Consider the following 21395-nt stretch of genomic DNA (forward strand, 5'->3'; position numbering starts at 1 on the left):
TATTTTCTCCAATTCAGTGGTTAGTGTTTGTATCCTAGGAACTGTTTTCTTTAAAGTGCAGAAAATTCTCAGGTTAATATAGTTCTATTTGTTCATTTTGCTTCCACTTTCTTGGACAGTGGTGTTTCCCCCTTGTATATGTCTTTAGCTTCAATATTATAGAGTATACTGTCTACATTTTCTTCTATGTACTATATGGTTTTAAGTCTGATATCAAGGTCTTTCATCTGTTTTGATATGGTTGCCTGAGTACTAGGACAATTACTTCCCAACTATATTGAATAGAAGTGGTGAGAGGGGCCAAACTTGTCTCATGCCAAGACATAGAAGAAAACCTTCTATCCTCATTGAGTATAATGATTCATTATATATATATAATGATATATATATATATAATGATTCATTAGGCTTCTTTTACAATGCTTAGACTTTATTGAGAAAAGTTTCTTCAAGTCTCATCTTATTGAGAATTTAAATAATAAAACCCATGTTGAACCTGGTCAAATGCTTTCTATATAGGTGTTGCTATGATAATGTGGTTTTTTCTTTTATTTAAATGGTGTATGATTTTGATTGACTTGTGTATGTTAAAATATTCTTGCATCACTGAGATAAATTCTACTTGTTCATGATGCAAAAATTTATCCTTAAGTTGTATTCTATTTAATAGTATTTTGCTGAGGATCTTTGAATTTGTTTTCAACTGGAATATCAGCCCTTAATTATGTCTGTTATTAGAATCAGAATGATGTTAGTTTAGGAAAACTATTTGACATCATTTCTATTGTTTAGTTTCTTGGAAGAGCCTGAAAAGTATGGACAGTTGGTTCTCTAAAGATTTCAAAATTTTCACTAGTGAATTGCGACCCCCTAGGACCCTGCCTGCAGGTGGACTGAGGATCACAAAGTAATTCGTGGGTCACGAGCAGGATCCGACCTAAAAAGGAGGAAAGAGGCTGAGAAAGAAATGAGCTCAAGTCAAGCTGGCTGATCAAGAACTGAATTTATTAAGGCAAGACAATCTTATATAGTTCTACAGCATAAGGAAGTAGCTTTCAGTACTTTTCCATGGTATAGAAAAGTAGGGGGTCATGCAGGAAGGACTTTCCAGTTTTACAACATACCCTTATATCGCATAGACTTATATCGCACAGACATTCTTTCACAATGGTAGCTTAACAAAATGTGATCTTATCTTAGCAACTCGGGCGGTTTACTGGAGCATCTTGTAACTTGTTTGGTTAACATTTCTTTTAGGTCCAGGGGGTAAATGCCACAGTGGCCGCCTGTCAGGTACTCAGGCCTTAGGTTTCAGGCATCAGAAACTCCATTTTGCTCTCTAGCTCTAACAGCCTCCAACAGTGAATCCATATGGGCCTGGGACTTTGATTTTGAGATTAACATTTCAATATGCTAGACCATGACAGGTCTGTTTAGGTATTCTAGATAATCATGTCTTTTAGGAACATGAATTCCACTTCATGTAGACATTCTTGATAATAAAGAAATGGCCATAAAGGTCTCTTAACATTTTTAAACCTAAGGTCTATGTCACTTGATATTAGCATTTTAATCCCAGTTTTTAAAGAAGTTGTTTCCTTGAAGGATTGTCCTCAAACCTTTGACTTTGAATATGTGTTTGCTCCAACTATTCATATGTGTTTTCTCCTGCAAGCAAATGTTCGATTCAATTTTTAGATCCATTTTGTCAACAGCGAGTCTCTTAATTGGTGCATTTAGTACAATTGCATTAAGCAAAATTATTACCAAGAGATTTTGTGTCATATGTAGAACTTTGTTGTGTTTCTGAGTCTGTCTTGCCTTAAAGTAGACTCCTCAGCTATTCCTTTAAGATTGGTTTTTAGTCTATGAATTTCTAAACTATTGATTATCTATGGAGCTGAATATTCCTCCTTCAAACATAAATTAAAATCTATCTGAGTAAAGTATTCTTGTAAAGACATTCATTGAGTTGAGTTTTGTCACTTCATCCCACCACTGCTTTGGGCCCTGAAGTTTGCTTGAGATAAATTGGCTGTAAATATTAAAATGCTTTTTTGTTATTTTAATAATTTTTACTGTGACCAAAGTGAATTAAGAATTTTTCACAGTAATATTTAAGGTACAGAGTGACAATCAATCAGGGTTATTCCCACCACTATTGTCCTCCCTCATTCCCTGTTCCCAGCATGCATCTCATATCTTCCTCCTTTGCCCCCCAGATTGCTAGAATAACTGGTTCCCTCTGTGTATAAATTGTTTTAGATTGGGTATCTATTCTGTTGTTGTTGACTTTAGATTTGGTGTTTAAGTCTGATCATTTTTTATTTCTACTCAGTGTTCATATGACTGTTTGGTCCTGGTACCGCCCATTTTTTCTCTCAATGAGGCAGAACAAGATAATTCAAGTTACACGGTTCTTTTGAAAAGAAAAAGGAAAAAAGAAAACACAGGGAGGAGTTCGTCTAGAAGTTATAAATTTTAACTTAAAACAAGAAAGGTGGAAAAAGAAGAAAATAAAAATAAAAACAAATAAGGCAAACAAACAAAAAAATAGCAAAAAAAATAAAAGAAAAACTCAAAAACCACCAACTACAAAAAAGCACCACAGCAACAGACAACAGACAACAGCTAAAGAATAACCACCACAAGAATGAAAAAAAAAAAAAAAAAAAGGAAAATAGCTGCTTTGACAAGGTTTTGTGCTTTTATTTTTTGTATAGGCACAGTAAATATTGGGGAAATTAGAAAGGGAATTCTCTTGGCCTAAGAAATACAGGGTTTCTCTTCCCTTGAAGCATACTGGCATGGGAATAACTAAAGGATCCATACATGCTCATTTTCACACCCTGAGGTCTTTTTATGGTGCCAGGAAACTTTCTGCTCAGCTGTGGATAATAAAATCAGGCCTCTGTAGTTAGAGATCTTGGTATTTGCACAGGTCATATGATGAATCCTAAGATAGAGTCTTTCTTTAAGTTTCTAGAACAGGGGTCTCAAACTCGTGGCCCACAGGCTGTTTGCAGCCCTCCATACATTTTGTGGCTCGCGGCTGTCCTTCAAATATCGCAGTATTCGTGATATTTGCTTACTGAATAATCGCAATAAAAATCACATTAGTAAGAAAAAAAATCGCATTAAACATCCGCATATCCCGAGCAGTTCCGTTCGGGGTATGCAAATGTTTAATGCGATTTTTTATTGCGAATATTCAGTAAGTGATATCCCTTATGCGGCCCTGCCTCACCCCGACTTTGCCTCCTGCGGCCCCCATGTAAGTTGAGTTTGAGACCCCTGTTCGAGAATATCTGTTCCATTGCTGTTGTTGTAATCAGTCTTTTATAATTAGTGGTCTTGGTTATTGCACAGATCCTAGTATGCATCCTGGGATAGTGTTAGAGATGCTTCTTTGTATGTATTTTTGATCTTTCTGCTTTCAGCATTCTATTTCCACCTTTATGTTTTATGATTGATCCTAGAATGTACTATGGATGCTTTTATTTGTATTTCTTTTAGCTGGTACTCTTAGGAGTCCAGGATGTGGGTGCAAGCAATCTTCAGTTCTGGAAATTTCTAAGTGATGATGTCTTTTATTGCTTGCTGGCCCTCTGGTACACCAATAATTTTTTATGTTGTTCCTGTTAAATTTATCCAAATATCTACTGTTATCTGTTCACTTAATGTGAAGATATTTTCCATCTCCTGTTCATTTATTTTAAGACTCTTCAGTTTCTTCCACAGAACGGAGGTGCTATATTGCTCATCTTTAATCTCGCTGATTCTGTCCTCAGCAGCTGCATGTCTGCTGGTAAGGATTTCAGTGAGGTTTTCATTTCACCTATCATGTTTTCAGTCCTAATATTTCTGTTTGAAGCTTTCCCATTTATACGCTTATATTTTCTTAAGTCTGTTCCAGGGTTTTCTTTGTTGTGATGAGGCTCCTTGACTAGAAGAAATATGCAGCCACAGAACAGTTTAATTAAAAATGGCACTTTAATAGTTCCAAGTCTATAGCCCTCAGCTGCTCACACCCCTCAGTTCAATTCAAAATTCTTTAATTTTTTAATTGGAAAACATTGGTTGCTAAGGCTGTTTGTTTTAAAAGTATAATTTCATAAACAATATATAACCCAAGAATAAAACTGGAAAGTTACAAAATAAATATATTTTTAAAAAATCATTTGTTCTCAGTTTGTCCTAAAAATTTTATATATACAATTTCTTGCTAGTCATTTTTCTATATTATAAATTTCACTATTTTATTTTCAATAATATTTATTATAAAATTTTATTTAACTTGTATTTTATGATGAGTTACGTAAATAAACAATAAATCTATGTTAATTATAGCTATTTCTTATTTGATGAAATTTTGGTAATTGCTTTTCATTTCTTTTTCTTTTATTATTTATATAGAATTTATTTCATTTATTAATTTATAATTTGTTCTTTCATTATCTATATGTATTTTATTTAAAATTTATATATTTATAATTTATTTAATATATAGAATATATAATAATTGTGTTGTCTGCCACTTTACTATACAAATATGATTTTTCTAGCTTTTGTGTAAATTTTATGCATTTTATAAATATTTATTAATGTCATCTGCAGTGAGAGCTTGATTTTTTTCCTTCGTATCTGAAAGCCTAGTTGCTATGTCAAGTACTTCAGGCATTAAATTGAATAGAAGTGGTAAGAATGGGTAATTTTATTTTGTTCCAAATTTTCATAAAATAGATTTTATTTTTTCCCAGTGAATATCATGGGTTTCTGGTAAATGGCTTTGACTATATTAAGAAAAGATCCTTAAATTTCACTGTTTTCAGAGATTTTGTCATGAATATATGCTCTACCTTGTTAAATGATTTTGATGCATCTATTGATATAATGATATGAATTTTATAATGAATTTTATTGGTATTCTGATATGAATTTTATACTTTTAATACATATACATGTATATTTTTATATTATATATGTTATCTGTATATTACATTGAGTTATTTGAATCTGTTAAACCATCCTCTTATTTCTGGATAAATCATATGTGGTATGGTTTACCACCTCTTGATGCGTTGTTGAATTCTTTTTACAAGAATTTGGCTAGGATCATTGTATTTGTAGGACATTGCCCTGTTATTCACTTTTATTATGATCTGTCTCTTTTTGTTATCATGTAATGTTTGGGCATGTTTCTATTTCATTATTTTCTGAAAGAGTCTGAAAAGGATTAGCAATAGGTCTTCTTTACAGGTTTGAAAAAAATTTACTAGAGACTCTATCTGGGCCTAGTATTTTGTTTTTGGAAGCCTTTTTTATTACTATTCAACTTCAAAATTTTTCATCATGATAGTTATTTTAGGTATTCCAGATCATCTTGATTCAATCTTGGCAGTTCATAAAAGTCCACAAATTTATCCATTTTTTCAATGTTCGTTTAGCCGTGGTATAAATATCCTGACCGTAATCTCTGATTACATTTTGTATTTCATTTTTTAATTATTTTTATTTTATAATTATAGTAATAATTTTTGTTTTGACCAAAGTGGCTTATAAATCCTTTACAGTAATATTTTAGGTACATATTGTCATTGAATCAGGTGAATTCCCACCACCAAAGCTGTCCTCCCTTAATCCTTGTTTCCAGCATGCATCCCATATACCCCTCCATTACCCTCCGAGGTGCTAGTATAAGTGGTCCTCTCTGTGTCTAGCTTATTGTAGAATGGGTATCAATTTTGTTGCCATTGGCTTTGGATTTAAGTTTGATCATTCTTATTACTACTTAGTGATCATACAACTGTTTGGTCTTGGAATCCTCCATTATTTCCCCCTCAGTTTGAGAGGCAGAATAAGATGGTTCAAGTTGTGTGGTTCTGTTTGAAGAAAAGAAAAAAATAAAATGGGGTAAAAATCAAGCAAAAAATGGGCAGAATCCTTCTAGAGGCTATATATATCAATTTGACAGAAGAAAGGGAAAAAGGAAGAGAAACTCAACAACAATACAAAAAAGAAAAATCAAACAATACATCCAGAAAGCACCACACCAATAAAGACAACCTCCACATAATAACCATGATCCTGAAATAAAAACAAAACAAAGCACAAAAAAAAAGAAAACAACGGGGCCGGGAAGGTGACACTAGAGGTAAGGTGTCTGCCTTGCAAGCGCTAGTGTAGGACTGACGGTGGTTCGATCCCCTGGCGTCCCATATGGTCCCCCCGAGCCAGGGGCGATTTCTGAGCGCATAGCCAGGAGTAACCCCTGAGCGTCAAAAGGGTGTGGCCCAAAAAAAGCAAACAAAAAAGTTTAAAAAAATGAAAACAACAACAAAATAAAAAAAAACAATAAAAATTTATTTTATACTGCTTCTTTTTTTTTTTCCTGCATAGGCACATTAAATATTAGGGAAATTAGAAAGGGAATTCCCTTGGCCTGAGAAACAGGGTTTCTCCATCCTTTAAGTATACTGTCATGGGAATAACTACCACCTCCATACATGTTCATTTACTCTCTCTAGGACCTTTTGTGGTGTATGGAAAACTTCTGCTCCGTCATGAATGATAAAATCAGACCTCTGTATCTAGAGGTCTTGGTTTCTGCCCAGGTCAAAGAATGTAGCCTATGAAGTCATCTTTCTTTACAGTTCTAGTTCTCTTTATTGTTGCTTTAATCAGTCTTCTGTAGTTGGTGGTCTTGGTTTTTTTATATATGGTGATCCTCACATATCTCTAAAGAAAAAAAGTTAAAGAAATGAGTTAATAAAAAGTATTTAAGGGAAAAAAGTGATGCAGAAGACTACCTTACATTTGGGGATAAATAGGTTAAGAGATAGTATTATTATGGGGCCGGCGAGATGGCGCTAGAGGTAAGGTGTCTGCCTTGTAAGCACTGGCCAAGGAAGGACCGCAGTTCGATCCCCTGGCATTCCATATGGTCCCCCCAAGCCAGGGACGATTTCTGAGCGCTTAGTCAGGAGTAACCCCTGAGCATCAAACAGCTGTGGCCTGAAAAACCAGAGAGAGAGAGAGAGAGAGAGAGAGAGAGAGAGAGAGAGAGAGAGAGAGTATTATATAGGTCTTAAACTTATAAAGGAAATATAGGCTTCCCCATTGTCTTTTAAGATTTTCTTGTTGTTTGTGGGATCCAGGGCACATTTTCATCACACACCTTGGTCTTCTTGGGATTGAGAAAAGATTTGCAGCAGAGAGGTCTCGGGTAGAGTTCTTGTGCTGGGGATCCTTTGGAGTTGAGTCCAGCAGAGAGGTCTCGGGTAGAGTTCTTGTGCTGGGGATCCTTTGGAGTTGAGTCCAGTATCAAACAAAAATCCACGCTTAGGAGAGGTGAGGAGGGCCATACAGCATGAGTCAGCAGAGGTGTTGGTTGTAGTTTCTTTCCAGGGACTAGGTGATGTATGATATTGATTGATTTGCATATGTTGAACCATCATTGCACTCCTGGGATGAAACCCACTTAGTTATGGTGTATAATCCTTTTGATGTAGTGCTGGATTTGGTTTGCTAAAATTTTATTGAGTAATTTTGCATCTATGTTCATTAGTGAGATTGGTCTGTAGTTTCCTTTCTTGGCAGTGTCTTTGCCATCTTTGGGAATGAGTCTGTTCCCCTCGGCTCAGGAATGAGTCTGTTCCCCTTGGCTCACTCAGAGGCATTCTGGCTCACTCACTGACCCGCCCCTCTTCCTCCCCCTGGGCCCAGCTGTGTTCTGGTCGGGTACCCTTGGTTCACGCACTCAGTGTTGTTTAGGTCTGGGACCCCTTGGCCTACTCACTTGGCCAGCCCCTCTTCCTCTGCTTGGGACCCAGTGGCATTCCCCTCACCTGGGTCCCCTCAGCTCGGTCGAGTCCCCTTGGCTCACCCCCTCGGCTCACTCACTCGGCCCACCCCTCTTCCTCCACCTCGGACCAGTGGTGTTCAGGTCTGGGTCCTCTTGGCTCACTCACTCAGTGGCATTCCAGGCTTGGACTCCTCTATATTTTTTTCTGTTTGTTTTTGTTTTGGAGTCAGACCTGGCAGCACTCGGGGGTCACTCTTGGCTCTATGCTCAGAAATCGCTTCTGACAGGCTCGCGGGACCATATGGGATGCCAGGATTCGAACCACCGCCCTTTTGCATGCAAGTCAAACTTCCCATCTCCATGCCATCTCTCTGGTCAGATTATATTGTATTTCTGGCCTCTGGTTGTATTTTTTTAGTATCTGTATTTTGTATTTCTATAGTATTGGTGTGATATCTGCCTTTCATTCCTGATTCTGTTTATTAAGTTTCTTTCTCCCTTTTTTGTGTGTCCTGATAATGGTTTAAAATTATTATTTCTGTTTTTATAGAACTAACTCTTGATCTCACTGAATTTTTTTTCAAGTTCATTACTGTTCTGTGTTTTATTATTTCCTCTACCTAACTTTCTTTCATCTCATTTTGTTGGTCATGTCCCAAAGTATTAAATTGTGTCATTAGTTGTTTGTGTAGTCCCTCTCTTTCTTCCTCATGCATGTTTGCAAAGCTATAAATCATACTGTAAACATCTTGGGCTGTTTTCTGCAAATTCTCATAGTTTGTGTCTTCATTCTCATTTGTTTTCAGAAATATTGTTTATTTTCTCTCTTGCCTGGAAAGGATTGTGTAGTAGTGAGATGTTTATTGCCCAAATATTAAAATTATTTCTACATTTCTATTTGGAATTTACATCTACTTTTTATTGTTTTATAGTCTGAGAATAGAATGGATGTAATTTTCATTCTTGTGATTTTATAGAAGTACGATCTATGGCCCAGTCTGTGGTCTATCTTGGCAAATGTCCCAGGTGCTTGAAAAATAATGTGTATTTGGATTTTAGGGTATGAAAACCCAATCCACATCTTCTAAGCCCCTCTTGTTATATCTTCCTTCAAAACCCCTTTATCACTATTGAGTTTTTGCCTGGTTGATCTATCAAGAGGTAACAGAGGTTGCATTGAAGCCTCCAGCTACTGCAGTGTGCCTATTGATGTCTTTATTTAAGTCCATGAGGAGCTATTTTAAACATTTTGCTTCCACCTTTTTGTGGACAAATATATTTAGGATTATTATTTATACCTGATGTACAAATACATTGATTATTAAGAAAGTAGACATAAAGTTAAGAAATATTACAGTTGCTTCTTATTTCTCCTGCAGATTGTTTACATCTACAGAAATCCTAAGGATGTTATCACCTCATATTTTCATTTTTCAAATTTTTTGGAAGCTTTTGAAACATCAAAAAATTTTGATGATTTCATTCAGAAATTTCTAGATGGAAAAGGTAACTGAATTTATTTACTGATCAGATTATTTGAAAACTTTAGAATGTGGAAAAGCTCATGATAGATGGGGATAGGGATTCATGAAAAAGATTCAGATGTTATAATTAATATTTTATGTTATTATGTTATGACAATTTTTCTTTCCACAAAATGATTTTTTTCTTCAACAGAACCACTTTGGTGATTGCCTAAAAAGTTGCAAGTCATGCCTTATTGATATTGTATTTTGAGTGGATATAGATTGATTTATGTGATCTAGTGATTCTAACTTGATAGATAAAAATAAACATATCTATTTGTGCATACCTATTGTTAGAATTATTATAACTTTTTTACTTCAGGATCTATGCAGGAATCATACAGCATGTGTTATTTTTCTATAAAATAGAAAATAATTATAGTGAGGTTTCTGTACTATAAGACTGAAGTTGGAATAAAAATATAAGTTGCTAGATATTTTGCTTTTATAGTAAGATGGCAACGAAGAAAAGGTTTCATGTACATGGAGGTACACTCCTTTAAATATTATCTAGGTTTATGAAGCCTGTCTAGAGTACAGGTGGGAGTAGGGTAGGGAGGAGGGAGATTTGAGACATTGGTGGTGGGAATGTTGTACTGGTGAAGGGGTTTTTTTTTTACATGACTGAAACCCAACTACAATCATATTTGTAATCAAGGTGTTTAAATAAAGATATTAATATTAAAAAAGACTGAAGATTTTGATAATTTAGAAGATTAAATTTAGTCAATTTAATCATGGGTAACTAAATTTATTCATAGATTTAAATAAGTAGGCAGAAAGAATTATGTGTTTTCATGGTGGAATAATGAATACTAATATTGCTTATTTTTATAAAAAGAATAATGCTAATCCCATATTTTGTGATTATTTTTCAGTGACTTTGTATAGCAACAGTAGGGTAACAAGGATAGTTTTTAGTTAAGTTATATAATGCTTTGTTCCAATAATTATTTGAAAGGAAACACAGTTGTCATGTAATGGATCTTATTTTTAGACATAAAACTTAAAGCTGTCTTCAACAAAAACTAAAGAGAGAAAAGAGAGAAAGAAAGATTGAGAGAAAGAAAGAAAAAAGAGAAAGAGAGAAAGAAAGAGAGAAAGAAAGAAAGAAAGAAAGAAAGAAAGAAAGAAAGAAAGAAAGAAAGAAAGAAAGAAAGAAAGAAAGAAAGAAAGAAAGAAGGAAGGAAGGAAGGAAGGAAGGAAGGAAGGAAGGAAGGAAGGAAGGAAGGAAGGAAGGAAGGAAGGAAGGAAGGAAGGAAGGAAGGAAGGAAGGAAGGAAGGAAGGAAGGAAGGGAAAGAAAGAAAAGATGAGAGGATGATATTAAAAAGTTCAGCCCACTTAATTTGCTACTTTTGATTTTTCCACAGTGGTAGGAAGCCTTTGGTTTGATCACATCAAAGGTTGGTATGAACACAGAGAAAATTTTAATATTTTGTTTATGTCATATGAAGAGATGAAGAAGGTAAGAGAATATTTTAAATACTTCTTTGAAATTTATGTTTTTGTACCAATGACCTATATTTTCTATAGTCATATTTATAATATGACCTGATAGCCTCCTTTATGTACTTAATGCTTTTCATCCCTTAATTACAGGACTTCTTCAGGAATTTCTTCTCATTCTACAGTTATATTCACAAGTTATACGTTCATTTTTATGTAACCAAATTGAGAAAAATGTTGGCTCACATTTCTATGTCATTTTACAATATATATATATGTATATATATATATATATATATACATATATAAACTCAATTAAGAACTAGGAAAACAATCTAGAGCCAAGAGCAAAAAGGCACTAAAACAAGAATAACTAACCAGAGGTGTTTAGGTGTCCTGTGAATAAAGTTTCTCTTTTAATAATTTTCATTATTTTTATTCAGCACCATGCTTTATATAGTTATTTATGTTTTTTCTATTAAATGCATTTAGATTTTTTCCATTTTATTATTCCTTTATTTAATTTTTTTAATATTTTATTGAGACCAATATAAATTCCAAGTCTTTCACAGTTGTATTCCAGGCACATAAAGACAGTGAAATAGGGCTATTCCCACCACCAGAGTTGACCTCTTAATATCATAGTTCCCAACCGAATCCCATACCTCCACCCTGAGGTCCACTTTGTTTGTAGCTTGTTATAATTTGTGTCTCTTGATTCAATAGTCTTTGATTTTAGTTTGACTATTTAGATCTGACCATTTATTTCCCCTGAATGCTCCTGAGAAGCTTGGCCTCTGGGTCCCATACACTTTTTATTTTTTTCAAATTTTAGGAAGACCCCTTCATTGTTGTTTTTTTTTTTGTTTTTTGTTTTTTGTTTTTTAATTTAAACACTGTGGGGCTGGAGAGATAGCACAGTGGTAGGCTTTTGTCTTGCAAGTGGCCGGCCTAGGCCCAGGACCAAAGGTGGTTTGAATCCATCTACATGGCATATGGTCCCCCATGACAGCCAGGCGATTTCTTGAGCTGAGAGCCAGGAGTAACCCCTGAGTGCTGCCAGGTGTGGCCCAAAAACTAAAACTAAACTAAACTAAATAAAATAATAAAATAAAATAAATTTAAACACTGGTTACAAGGTTATACATAGTCTTATTTTTTATTTTTATTTTTGGTCAAAATCTCTCTTCTTTTTTGATAATGTTGATTGTACTACAGTTAATGACGGAATGTCGTGCATGTCACTTTATACACTTTATTTTTATTAGGGCTGAAGCAGTAGCGCAAGCAATAGGGTGTTTGCCTTGCACACACTGACCTAGGACGGACAGCAGTTTGTTCCCCCGTGTCCTATATGGTCCCCGAAGCCAGGAGAGATTTCTGAGTGCATAGCCAGGAGTATCACTGTGTGTGGCCCCAAAACAAAACAAAACAAAATACACTTTAATTATCCCCAGTCCACTCACAATAGCATTTGACCCTGATTTTCACCCTGCACCCAAATCCTTATTCCTTGACCTTTACTTCCTAAATTTAATTGTAGTTTGTTTCGTTTTGGGGCCACACCCATTGAAGCTCAGTGGTTTCTCCTTGCTATGCATTCAGAAATTGTTCCTGGCTTTGGGGACTGTATGGGATGCTGGGGGATTGAATCGCGGTCAGTCCTAGGCTACAGTTGCCTAGGCAGACGCCTTACCACTCACTCTGTGCCACCGTTCTGGTCTCTCACTTCTTTTTCATCATCATCTACTCTCCACTTCTCCTCCTTCTTCTCCTCTTCCTTCTTCTCTATCTCCTTCTACTCATACACACCTTTTTTCTCCTTCTTCCCTTGCACCTCCTTCTTCATCTCCTTCTTTCCTTCTATATTTTTTTATTTTTTTACTTCTTTATTTTTCTTCTTCCTTTTCTTCTTCATTCATCTTCACTCTCATTCTCTCTCAATTTGCCTTTTTTTATTTGAGGCACTAAGATTTCCAGTACTGTTAGAGAAAGGGTATCCTTTATATTACTTTATTTCTTTTCCATTGCTCTTGTCAGGACAAATCATTTTCTTTTTACTGGTGGATTCAGTTCTTTGATTTCAGATAAATCATTGATAGAAAGGGCCATGTTGTCATCGTCAAGTAGTTTGGGTTGTTTTTGCAAATGTTCTTTTGATCCTTTTAGGTAATAATTTAAGTATTCTTGCAGAGTTGGTTTTATCATAGCAAATGTCACCATCATTTGTATGACAGAGATTTTATTTTTCCTCAAAACTAAACAGCAACGTTTTACATTAGGCAGATACATTTTGTTTTAGTTTTGCTCTTTGAATATGTCATTCCATTTATTTTTTCTTGTATACTTTTTTTTGATAAATCTGTTGTGATTCTTACTATTGCAGTTATACTGAAGATTTTCTTCTCTTTTGGTTTTTATTGTAGTCTCTTTCTTTGTTACTTAATATTTTTATTACAATGGAGAAGTTTTGACCTATTATGTCCTTCACAGATTATTTTCCCTTTTCATTTCCCTTTCAGTATGTGTATAACATGAACATTCTTCTTAATTTTATTTATTTTATTTTAATTAATTTTATTAATTTTACCTTTATTACTTTTGCTACACTATTAATATTGATATCTTGTATTTTAACTTCAGGTTTACTACTACAGTGCTCAGTACTCAGAATTCTCTTGCTGTGCCTGGCATTGAATTTTCAGTTACTTTAATATGAATGGATAATTTGAAACTGAGTTATTCATCACTGACTTGATTAAATATGTTTTCCAGTGATTGTTTGATTTTCACTGCAATAATATAGGGTGTTGCTCTGAGGTTCTTTCAAACAAGGCTAAGAAAATGTTAAATTTAGTGACATGCTTGGACTCCTGCCTCTATCTGCTGAAACATCTGATTTATTTTATTTCCCAGTTGTTCCTATAGGTTTTGCTATTCCTAATGAATATTTGTACACTTAACAATCTGAGTATGAATTTATTGTTTAATGCTGGTATGCTGCTGTATTTGCCATTATTATACTCATAATCTCCATTCCATCTAAATGAATTTCAACAGGAGATGTAGCTCTTTGAGTATGGTGTGTCTGTCTAACTTGGGAATCAAGTTAATTCTAGTCTTAGGGAATAATTTTGGATTTTTCCACTTCAAATTTTTTAAAAAATTTTGTGCAAATCTAATGTTAAATCTATCTTAAATGTTTTGTCAAAATAACCAGTAAAACTATAGCAACTCTTCAATTTTTATATATACAATCATTAAAGATTGTCCCCATAAAACTTGATTTTGCTTCTTGTGATATAATTGTCAATGGTCAGTGGCTAAGTATGACTCTGTACATAGGGATCTTCCTATGCCTGTTGGAGGGACCATATATGTTGCTGAAAACTGAACCAAGTTAGATAATCAAGGCATGTGTTTTTTAATTGTTCCTTTTATTTGGCCTTGCCAGAATGACAACTGTTCAACAATACTTTTTAGGGCCGGTGTGCCCTAAAAATGAGTCAATGAACAAAAGTATTTATATTCATAATTTAATTTGAAGCTTTAAAAAAGCTGACAACAAAAACACAGAAACACTGGCTTTTCTATATAAAATGGGAATACAATACACCATTGTTAAACTTTAGACTCAGAATCAGACCAATGAGTTTGCTTTTCTACAATGTAATAAAGATGCTAATGGTATCTTATGTATCCCTTATAAATTTACTATGTCTTCACACTCAATCTTACAGGATCTCAGAAGTGCTGTGCAAAAATTCTGTCAGTTTCTTGGGAAAGAACTCAGTGAAGGTGACATAGATGCTGTTGTGAAGCAAGCTACATTTAAGAACATGAAATCTGATCCACGAGCAAATTATAATGATATACTCAAAAATGAATTTGGGATAAAAAACAAAGATGGGGGTTTCTTGCGCAAAGGTAATTAATACTCAGTGATTTAGAGAAGCATAAATGTTGAGAGTTCTCTTGAATCCTATTTATTTGGATTAAATAACAACATATATAAATATAAAAAAACATATTTTCATATACAATTCCAAGTACAATAATTTGGACTCACAGAAAATCAAAGATCTCACCTGAAAATCCTCTAAAATATGATTCTATAAAAGAACACCATTTACTAAAAATTTGATGACAGAATATAAAGTTAGAGCTTTCTCTTTATTTTCTATGGGATCTAATATTTCAAAATAAGCCTGCAAATATTACTTAAATACTTTTAATATAAGTTGACAAGGACACTTTGAACTAATTCTTTATACTTCATTATCATTTAATATTCCTTTAAAGTTATGTTTTATTTTTATTTTAAAATTAATTACAATTTTAATTTTAAATATCCTTTAGAAACTATAATTAAATTGACATAAGTCAGTGAAGAAGAGTCTTGCACTTTGACCTGTAGTAATTGCATATCATAAATATTCACACTGTTTCCTCAAGTGTGAAAAAATATTAAATACTTATTCATTAGATTTGGTAAAAGAAAAAAATTCAATTACCATATCTCATCACTGACATTTTCTACATTGAAATAGTTATAATAAATTAATACAATATTATAAATTCTAAAACAAGTAAATATAATAAATAAATCTCCAATTATTTTATGAACTTTATATGATATCAATTTCACTTTTCTGTAAAATTGCAGAGGTAACACCTCTGGAAACCATCTTAAAAATTTTTATTGTTTATATATTTGTTTTCTTTTTTACACAGTTTTAAAACTTCAAAGTATTAAAACAATTTATAAAATAATACAATTTAAGAAATACTTAATACATAGTATTTTAAAATATTACTTAATTGCACTCATAGGTAAAAATTATATTATATTCCAACCCATAGAATCATGGCAAGTACTTTGCATGTAATTTAGAAAATTGCATTTTAATATGTTTAATTTATATACATTTTCTCTAAAGTAAGGTAATAATTGAATGGTAGCTGTTGTTCTATATTAAGATTTAAAGAAGTTGTCGGGGCCAGAGTCATGGTGCAAGAGTAAGGCTTCTTCCTTGCTTGTGCATCTTCCTTGCTTGCTTAGCCTAGGAGGAAGCCAGTTCGATTCCTCAGCAACCCATATGGTCCCACAAGCCAGGAGTGATTTCTGAGTGCATAGCCAGAAGTAACCTCTGAACATCAACAAGTGTGGTCCAAAAACCATTAAAAAAAGAGGTTGTTATACTCATCTAAGGAAAGTGAATTGTTAAGCAAAATTGACAATGACACCTTCTACATTTTGTTAGAAAGGGAGTAAAGGGAAACTTTTGTCTTCAGTAATCTACTTTCTCACCCTGGTAACATATCTGTGCTTTTCATATTAGGTACCATTGGTGACTGGAAAAATTATTTCACTGTGAATCAAAGTGAGAGCTTCGACATGCTGTTCCAAAAGAAGATGAAAGATATTCCATTGAAGTTCATCTGGGATATAAATGAGAAGTAGAATCAGTGAAAAATATAATATAAAAATATACTATCACACAATACATTTTTCATATACATCATGAATTCTGCTAATTATAAAATATATTTATAAAAGTTGATTAATAAAAATAAATAATCACTACAAATATGTGTTGCTACCAATTTATCAATAGAATTAAAAATTGAAAGTACTTTGAAGATCTTGTATTATTATTGTGTAGAGTAAAAAGGAATATGGGAAACTACATTTAGAAGTACCTTATTTTTTCTGTGTTTTTCACCTTTGCTATTATATTTCACTTCAAGAAAGAGTTTAATTCTTTGTATTATTATAATTAAGTTTTGTTTCTTTGATTTTTTTTGTTTTTCTTTTTTTCGGGCCACACCCATTAGATGCTCAGGGTTTACTCCTGGCTAAGCGCTCAGAAATCGCCCTTGGCTTGGGGGGACCATATGGGACGCCAGGGGATCAAACCGCTGTCCTTCCTTTGCTAGCACTTGCAAGGCAGACACCTTACCTCCAGCGTCACCTCGTTGTCCCCTCTTTGATTTTTAATGTCAAAATAAATGCAAAGTTCTCTATTGTTTTATTAGATTGCAAAGTGCATCAACCCAGAGCTGAAGCAATCATGTTAATATTTATTAATTGAAATATATGACTGGAAAAACTGGCTTCAAACGCCATTCATTTAACTAATTTAAAATGTATTTAATTTTTTAACAGTAGAGTAAAATAATTTTGTATAATAAAAATATATAGGTGTTGCAAGTCAGCCCCTGAAGAGGTTGACTGATGGAGGGATGGAGGATGAGGTCTTTCCCCTTCAGCTTGGAACTCGCATTTGCCACCCTGTCTAGCCGATGATTCTGAGGTGAAACGGTGGGTAAACAGCTCGCAGACAGTCAGGCTTGTGGAAATATTAGCTTTATTCGGTGGACAAGACTGAAGTCCAAAGACTCAGCCTCAGTTCTAGCAAAAAGCCCTTCGCCTTCCACAGACCCTTGTTTTTATCCCCAGAATCAGGTACTACCCAGTGGTGGGATCAGATACCACCCAATGGTGGAAGCAGAATCAGGTACCACCCTAGGATGAGGGCAGAATGCCAGGTCACACTAGGGTAGAGCACAATCACCTATCAGGGTAGGGTCAGTAACATAATAATAAACCCATAAAATGTTTACATACGCAACAATAGGTAAATAACATTCTAAAACTGAGAATAAAATTGAACCACAAGTTAACAGAAAACAATAGGAGGAGAAGATGAAGCCAGAAACTTATTCTTTTTTTTGTTTGTTTGTTTTTGTTTTTGGGCCACACCCGGCGTTGCTCAGAGGTTACTCCTGGCTGTCTGCTCAGAAATAGCTCCTGGCAGGCACGGGGGACCATATGGGACACCGAGATTCGAACCAACCACCTTTGGTCCTGGATTTGCTGCTTGCAAGGCAAACGCCACTGTGCTATCTCTCCGGGCCCCAGAAACTTATTCTTAAAGAAAAAAATTATATATACAGACCTGTATCTAGCTAGACTCACAAGGAACAAAAAAGTTAAAACCAAAATAATAAAGATCATTATTTATCTTTAATAATAAAATATTATTTTTTATTTACAATGGACACATTTAAATTTCAATAAGCATCAGAGGCCATTACAAAAACTCTGTGTACCAAGCTGGAGAAACTAGACCAATTGATGAAATTTTGAAACATATCTTTCCAAGACACAATCAAGAGAAAGTAGAAAACTCAAACATGCCAATATCAAGTAAGGAAATTGAAATAGTAATAAAGAATTTACTGAAGAACAAAGTCCAAGTAAGATGCTTTTCTAGTGAGTTCTATCAAAATTTAAGAAAATGTACAGCCGAAATATCTTAAATTCCTCAAAAACAATGGAAGAAATAGAAGTTTTTTTTATAATTTTTCTTTTATACAGACAAATCGCTATAGTAGCAAAATCTAACATTTTATTAAAAGAAAAATTATAATTGTAATTTGTAATTTAAAACTGGTAAATATTAGTTTAAAAATCTTCAACAAATTCTTGATGAGTCAAATTCATCAGTAAATAAAAGAATAATATATGTCAGCCTAAGCAAGAGCACAATGGGGAGGGCATATACCTTGTATGCAGCCTATCAGGGTTCAATCTTTGTCATCCCATATAGCTCCTTGAGCAGTCCAGGTGTGACTTTTGTAGCTGAAACAGGAGTAACACCTGAGTGTTGTCAGGTGTAGACCCCCCAAAAAAGCAAGTACAGACATACACAAAATAAACAATATTCGCCATGGTTGTTTTGAGATAAAAAGATTAATTAATATACTTAATATAAAAATAACATTAAATTCAGATATTCATAGCAATTGTTACTGAGTACATTTATGGCAAAGTCAATATCAATTTATTTTTTTTAAACCCTCAGCAATATTGTGATAGAAAGAACCTTGCCCAAGAGAGTAATGGCTTTGGAAAACAAATTCACAGTTAACTCATATCCAAAGTGAAAAAGAGAATTCCTCCTCTCTAATATTGGTCCAAAGCAAGGATGTCTACATTTTTTACTCCCATGTAATGTGGTCTTGAAAGGACTCACCACAACTGTTAGACAAAAATAAGAAGCAAGAGACCCAAATTAGAAAAGTTGTAGTCAAATTATTTTTGCAAAGACAATCACTATGTATGTATATATAACAGCAGATTAAAGGCCATTTACTCTCATAAACAATAAATTGACATTGTATAACAAAGTATTGCAAAGTAGCAGGTTATAAAATAAATACACTAAAGTCTCTTATATTTTTCAACACAGTGAACATGAAGAGATAGAATCAGAAAGTCTACTCCATATAAAATAGTAGCTAACTTGGGAACATGGTGGAGAGTGATCAACATTGGTGGTGGATTGATCCTAATTCATTGTATCTAGAAACCAACTATGAAGATCCTTGGAAATCACAAAGTTTTCAATAAAATAAAATTTAAACATAAAAAACAAGTCAGAGGGAGAGTGATAAGTACAGAATAGTCTCACTCATCTGTGGGATTTAAGGAAAAAAAGACAAAATAATAATAAAATAATAACACCCAGAGACAATAGAGATGAGACTCAAAGAACCAGCCCATTTAAAAAAGCTTATCACAAAGAGTGGTAATGCAGTTAAAAAAAAAGTATACTAACACTACCATGTCAACAATATAAAGAGAAATTTATTGCCTGCATAAAATAAAGGCAGGTGTAGGGGAGGTAGGAAATTGGGGACAATCATGTTGGGAGAGTTGCACTGGTGAAGGGAGGTGTGCATTTTATGACTAGAACCCAAATTTAAACATGTTTTTAACCATGGTGCTTAAATAAAAAATTATTTTTTAAAAATACAAAGAACTGAAATAATTTACAAAAATATAAATAAAATATTTAAATAAAACAGAAAAGCAAAAGAAGCAAATGGGACTGAGTGAAAGATAAAAAGTTTTTTCACTGAAAAAGAAACTAAAAGGCATCATATTGATTGGAAAAATATCTATGCATAAATGTTTTATATAAAGAACTAACTTTCTTAATAAAGTACTCAAAAAGCTCAACAACGAAAGTATCAGTATCATGAATCAAACAAAGGTATAAATATATACTTTTATGAAGAAAGTATTTGAATGAGAAAATATATCTATGAAGAAGAAATAGTCATCACTTAGTATGATGGATACATAAATCAAACTGACAGTTAAGATAGTATATGTCAAAATGATTCGAACAGATATTTGCAAAAAAAAAAAAAATGAATTCACAAGTGGTAGGAATAGTTCGATGTTACAATCTTTCCTGAAAACATTATGGGAATTTCTCAGGGAAAAAAGAATGGAACCCCCACTTGACCCAGTTACTCAATTTTAGATTACTAAAGTCAAAACACAATAACCTTAATTTTAAGAGACATATGCTCACTTATGCTCAGTGTAGTATTCAGAGCAATAGGCAGGATAAATAACTATATAAATTTTGGGTTATATTCACAAAAATATTTGCAACAACTAAAAATACATAATGAAGTTTATGATTCTAGAGTGAAATTAAAGATTATTACACTTTAGTGAAACAATTCAGAAACAAAAAAATAAACACAGGATGAATTCACTCATCATTGGTATATTGAGAAATAAATCAAGAATAAGGGCGATATCAATGGACAGTAAAACTTATATATTAAATTTTAGAACTAAGCTCATCTTATGGATGAGAGTGGATATTAGGTTGAATAAATTTACATGGGAACATAGGTTGGGAATCTCGGACATATGATTGATCGGTAAAAGAGCTAAAAGAATATACACCAAAGCCATGATTTTCAATGAACCAATAATAGAATGTGTTGAGGAAGAAATATATGACCAGAAGTGACATAGAAACAAGGGTGGAGTGTCATGTGCTGAAGGCAGGGTGTGCTGTAATTTTTAATATTAATAGAATAGTTTAATATTATTGTAATCCTATTATCTAAAATACAAGTTGAAAATATTTAAAAAAATTTTACTTATTTTTATGTAGTAAATATAATGGAAGAAAATAAAAAGAAAAATTTACAAAATGACAACAATCAATATTTAAAGTGCTTCGCTCTATAAATATAGACTTTGCTCAAGAAGCCCAGCACAAGCTTTGTATCTGTAAGTTAAGTTCAGTTGCTCGCACTTATGAAGCATTATATATGCCTCCCTGAGCACAGCATGACTCCTTGAATACTGTGATCAAAATACTAAGGGAGTTAATCTCACAATTCAAAAAAATTATGGAAATGAAAATATATTAATATTAATTGAAATAAATTAATGGGAGAAAATATCAGTAATGTTGAAAATCTACCAGTTCTGATAATCATATATGTATCTCAAACACACAAAAATATTTTGGGCCATTAAACACACCATACAAAAATTGAATAAACACAGTTTCTAAGAATATTTTATGGTTCCACACAGTCTTCATAACACATTGACCTCCTGTTATGTTGATTCATAAGTACTAAAATTATACTTCTTTCTTTCTTCTTCCTCTTTCTTTCTTTCTTCGTTCTTTCTTTCTTCTTTCTTCTTTTTCTTCATCTGTCTGCTGAAACAGTTGAATTATATTTGTTTTACTGTTGTTCTGAGAGTTTTCTCATATTGCAGGTGGAA

General features: G+C 33.4%; 1 protein-coding gene across 1 annotated transcript in view; it reads left to right on the top strand.

Annotated features, from left to right (window-relative positions):
* The window catches only part of LOC126006054 (amine sulfotransferase-like), a 32276-nt gene extending 15930 nt beyond the window's left edge, over positions 1-16346 (top strand). Inside the window, exons 4-7 of the mRNA XM_049771385.1 lie at positions 9184-9310; positions 10702-10796; positions 14518-14704; positions 16120-16346. Coding sequence (XP_049627342.1) covers positions 9184-9310; positions 10702-10796; positions 14518-14704; positions 16120-16241 — 531 coding nt within the window. The 3' untranslated portion in view covers positions 16242-16346. The remainder of the gene's footprint in view (positions 1-9183; positions 9311-10701; positions 10797-14517; positions 14705-16119) is intronic.
* The last annotated feature ends 5049 nt before the right edge of the window (positions 16347-21395 follow it).

The sequence above is a fragment of the Suncus etruscus genome, chromosome 4 (genome assembly GCF_024139225.1).
Source record: "Suncus etruscus isolate mSunEtr1 chromosome 4, mSunEtr1.pri.cur, whole genome shotgun sequence".
Lineage (NCBI taxonomy): Eukaryota > Metazoa > Chordata > Mammalia > Eulipotyphla > Soricidae > Suncus > Suncus etruscus.